The following is a 4,748-nucleotide window of genomic DNA, read 5'->3' on the forward strand; positions in this document are numbered from 1 at the left end:
AATGAGTTATTAATCAGGTAAACTGTTAATATCTTTACAAACAATAGATTTGTTGACAAATGGGAAGCAAGATTGAATTAGCTATACTTACCTTATATAATGAGACAACTGGTACAATTATAATTCTGTAAATGGGTAAAACTAATTATTTTAAAAAATTTATTGGTTTTAGAACAGATCTCTTGCATAGTCACTTAAAAGTACCTAAAGTAAGGATAGAAGATTTTGAATCATGGCCTTTAACATTTTACAGAGATTATGTTTCAAAAAATTGTCCTGTTTTAATCCAAGGGGCTGGAAATAGTTTTCCTGCTGTGAAAAAATGGAGCTCGGAATATTTTATGTAGGTAAATATGTATTAAATTCTATGCTTTGTGAAAATTTATTACTTTTCATTGCAAAACATTCAGTAAATAAAAAATAAAATATATAATACAGTATTGAATCTCTTTTAGGAAAACTATATCTGAAAAAGAAGTAACTGTAGCTGTAACACCTAATGGTTATGCTGATGGTTTCAATTTTATAAATAACAAACAATATTTTGTGATGCCTGAAGAAGTAAATATGAAATTTAAAGATTTCCTTATACTCCTCGAGCAACCGAAGTATGTATTTTAAACATCTATTTTTACCACACTAATTTTCTTATTTTAGAAAAAATTATGTTTGTTATATTCAGAAACAAAATTCAAATCTCTCGGAAGATCTTTTAGAGTTACTTCCAGATATAGGAAATGAAATAAGTTGGGCTTCTACAGCATTTAATAAAAAACGTGATGCTGTGAATTTCTGGATGGGTGATGAGAGAGCCGTTACTAGTAGTAAGTAATAAAGGCAGAAGTTTTAAGCTTCAGGCAGTGGTACAATGTTTTATGAATATATTAAATATCTTTAAAAAGCTTTAAATACTAAAATATATGGTCAGATATTGCTGCTTTATCAGAAGCTTAATAATTCTGACGTAATGGAATAATTGCAATTAAATGACTGAATGGTAAATTATAATTTTTAGTGCATAAAGATCCTTATGAAAATATATATTGTGTCATAGACGGCTATAAAGATTTTATATTAATACCACCAACAGATTTACCATATGTGCCTTACGAAGAATATCCAGTTAGAAAATATAAAAATATAACCTGTACAAATTTTGAAGTCGAACCTGAAAGTGGCAATGACAATATTATGTGGATATCTGTAGATCCCCTCGATAGAAAAACTTCGTTGGACAAGTATCCAAATTTTAAAAAGGCACACATTTATAATGTTAGAGTAAGTAAAGGAGATATGCTTTATTTACCTAGTTTATGGTTTCATCATGTCCGCCAAAGTCATAAATGTATTGCTGTGAATTATTGGTACGATATGGACTTTGATATTAAATACTGCTATTATAAAATGTTAGAAAGTTTATGTATTAGTAAATAAAATTATTTAATATCTGCAAAGCTGTGCATTTGCTGTTAATACCAACATTTTATAAATCAAATCACATCAGACTATCAAATGTCAAATACATTACAACTGTTGATAAGATTAAAGACACTAGTAATTTATTTTGGCATGTTAAAAAATTAAGACACTAAAAATGACTAGGTCACTGTCACATCAAAATTAGCAGTAATTAATGTTTGCACTTTTAAATAGAGTTGTAAGAATTTTACCATCAACAGAGCTAGAACTTTCAAAAAAGAATTACATAACTTTATACAAATGGCTCTTTCAGTTCAAACGACAAATCTTCCATATTTTACCTAGGAAATTTTTGAAACCTCTTGGCTATATCATTCCATGCAGTACAATTTTACCAAAACCAGCCATAGTTACTTTAATATCACAATATGATGTCGAAGAAAATATAGCTCAACTGATGACTTTAGCTCGTATCGCTTTGGAAAGAGGAGATGTGGAAAGAGCGGAAGCAATTTTAGAAATGGGGATTAAGATTTGCGATGAGTATCAAGCGTACATTGCAATGCCTTACATATATGACATTTTAGCATCAATATTGATTGCTACAGGCAATATAAAGAAAGCAGAAAACTTACTAGTGCAGATTATAGAGAAGATGCTTCAGTTAGGAGTACCAGAAAACGACAGTCAAATTGTAGATTTTAAATTGCGTTTAGCACGAATTTACAGTTCGTATGATGAAAATGAGTTAGCAGAAATAGGATTTAAGAAATGTTTAGTAGTACAAGAAGCAAAAATTTTAGACGGTGATACGTCCACCAAGACGGGTATGTTGTATGTCAATGTCTTATTCTGGTATGGATTACATAAAATAAAAAGTGCCAACTACGTCAAAGCAAAGCAGCTCATCGATTCCGCTTACAATTATTCAATGAAAATTAGAGGACTTACCCCTTATCAAGAAATGGTGATTTTGTATACCCTCGCAGATTTAAACTTTCAACTTGAAGATTACGATATTGCTCTTCAAAATATTCAAAGTGCAATTCTCTTAGGGAAGGGGATAGGCAGTTTGGATTTGCCCAGGTGTTATTTGAAGCTTGGCAAAATTTATATAAAACTAAGTTCTAACGATGTAGCTAAACACTGGTTAAATGAAGCCTACAAACTGGCAACACTTTTTAACGACAGTGAAGTTCTTGAAGAAGTAGAAATCATTTTATCACAATTACCTGAGAAGAAAGCAACTTTTTTTTGAAAAAAAATATGTTTTATATTTAACCAATAAAATATACATTAGAATTGATTTTCAGTACTAGTTAAAATCAATTACAACTTTTCCTCTCAAATGCCCCTCAGACACGGCTTTAATTCCATCAGATAAATTTTCAAATTTGAAGGTTTTGTGTACAACTGGTTTTATCTACAAAAAATATTTACGTTTGAATATAGTTGTAAGGTATTACATTTCATCAACTTTAAACATACTTGTAATCATACTCCTATTTCACTTACCTTGCCTGCATTTATTAATTCATTAATAAATCTAAGTCCCTTTCTGTCTGGTACAAAAAATGCCCACTTTACACTACCTCCAGTTTTATGCAATAAGTTAGCCTGTAACAGGTCGATAACACTGGAAGCAGATCCACAAATAAATCCATGTTTGTCAGTATTTAACAATAAAGGTGAATTTAGTGTGATGTATGTTTCGTACTGCCAACTTTTCGGTATGTTTTGATACCCAATTTTAGCTGCATCTAATATAATGTGGTATCTGTAAAGATTTACAAATATCAACATCAAACCGTTTGTATCTTAAAAAATACTATACCTGCCTTCTTGTTCTACTTGTTTTGTAAAATCTGGATCTTTATAATCAAACACCTGGTTAGCACCCAAGCTCTGAACCAGCGGTACAGCATCTGATGAACAAGTGGCAAAAACCTACAAAAAAATTTATTACATACACTTGTTTCTGAAACTAGGTGTTGTTCATTAAAACTCGTATAATTCAAAAAATTCTCCACCTGGCAGCCTTGCGATTTAAGTAACTGAACAGCTGAGCATCCTACACCTCCTGATGCTCCCATAACTAAAATCCTTAATCCCTTCATCTGTTTAAATACATTTCCAAAAATAAACAAAGCACTCCAAGCTGTCATTGTGGCATATAATAAAGATGCACTCTCGACATGGCTCAGTTGTTTAGGTTTTGGTAACAACTAAAATGGGAAGGAAAATAATGTATTTTCTACATAAAGCAATAAACATACATGGAATTTTTCAGCTATCACTGTTTCAGCAAAACATCCCTGTTTATGAATAGGTATAAAACCATAAACTTCGTCTCCTATGCTGATTTCATTTCCAACCTCATGCCCTTTAGCAATAACAGTGCCTGAAAAGTCTCTTCCCAACGTTAATGGAAATTCTAACTCAAAATTTCGTAGCATTTGAAATAAAGTTCTTCCATATCCTCCTACATGCATTAATGTTTAATGATATTATTAAATGTACTTAGAATTTCTTACTACCTAGCATTAATACATCGATTGGATTAACAGAAGCAGCCTTAACTTCTACTAGAACTTCTTTTGGAGATTTTATGACTGGTAAACGACTTGAATTAAGCTGCATTTCACTTAAGTCTCCGTACGAATGAATCTGCCAAGATTTCATTTTAAGATTTTCTTTAGATGTGACATTTCTGAATAAATTAGCACGGAAAAGACAAAACCCTCGTTTCAACATATTTTTATTTTTCCTTCAACATTTTAGGTTAACGTGGGATAAGGTTAAATTAAATTTAAATTAAAATGACACACCCAAGACTATAAATACGAATTACAGAATTACTAACACTAGTTAGTAATTGGTGGTTCCAAGTTTCAACGTTATGAGTGTCACCTGGTGACAGTGGTGACAAATACTAGGATAGTAGGAAAGAAATTACATTATTTTCCAAAAGAGAGGTGAATTTTAAATTCTTTGTGAAGTAATTGTAATATCTACAGAGTGTTCCTTACTGTTACGTTCAAATTTTTGGAGTACCTATAAAGAAAGGAAAGGAATAAAGAATATTCGTTCTGAGACGAAAACACTCATATTAGTTAGGTGGAAGTTAGTCCGTCTGCGACCAGAGAACAGCGGGATCGACGCCATCAAATCTAAGAAAATGTACTTCAAAAAGAGACAATTCGTTGCTTAAATTGTTATAATAATGTAATAAACAATAATTATAGATATTTCAATAAGTAATTAGCCACATCTTAAGGCGTCGATCGTACTGCCCCCTGGATAGTGATGGTCTATAAACGTCAAAATCA

At 31.3% G+C, this 4,748-nt stretch overlaps 3 protein-coding genes across 3 annotated transcripts; 2 read left to right on the top strand and 1 right to left on the bottom strand.

Moving 5' to 3' along the window:
* Nucleotides 1–6: 6 nt before the first annotated feature.
* LOC108911750 (jmjC domain-containing protein 7) lies at nucleotides 7–2,725 on the top strand. Its single transcript, XM_023455883.1, has 5 exons — nucleotides 7–111; nucleotides 178–343; nucleotides 456–608; nucleotides 658–824; nucleotides 1,016–2,725. Exons 1-5 carry the CDS (start codon nucleotides 60–62, stop codon nucleotides 1,432–1,434), a joined length of 957 nt encoding a protein of 318 aa, XP_023311651.1. The 5' UTR covers nucleotides 7–59; the 3' UTR covers nucleotides 1,435–2,725.
* Nucleotides 1,877–2,677, top strand: LOC108911748 (tetratricopeptide repeat protein 19, mitochondrial-like). The gene has a single exon (XM_018716755.2). The coding sequence runs from the start codon at nucleotides 1,877–1,879 to the stop codon at nucleotides 2,675–2,677; it is 801 nt and encodes a 266-aa protein (XP_018572271.2).
* On the bottom strand, nucleotides 2,663–4,228 carry LOC108911747 (reticulon-4-interacting protein 1, mitochondrial). Its single transcript, XM_018716754.1, has 6 exons — nucleotides 3,957–4,228; nucleotides 3,696–3,901; nucleotides 3,450–3,644; nucleotides 3,254–3,366; nucleotides 2,935–3,196; nucleotides 2,663–2,842 (listed from the first exon to the last, which is right to left on the bottom strand). Exons 1-6 carry the CDS (start codon nucleotides 4,171–4,173, stop codon nucleotides 2,735–2,737), a joined length of 1,101 nt encoding a protein of 366 aa, XP_018572270.1. The 5' UTR covers nucleotides 4,174–4,228; the 3' UTR covers nucleotides 2,663–2,734.
* Nucleotides 4,229–4,748: the final 520 nt, after the last annotated feature.

Source organism: Anoplophora glabripennis, unplaced genomic scaffold (assembly GCF_000390285.2).
Source record: "Anoplophora glabripennis isolate ALB-LARVAE unplaced genomic scaffold, Agla_2.0 scaffold417, whole genome shotgun sequence".
NCBI classification, from domain to species: domain Eukaryota; kingdom Metazoa; phylum Arthropoda; class Insecta; order Coleoptera; family Cerambycidae; genus Anoplophora; species Anoplophora glabripennis.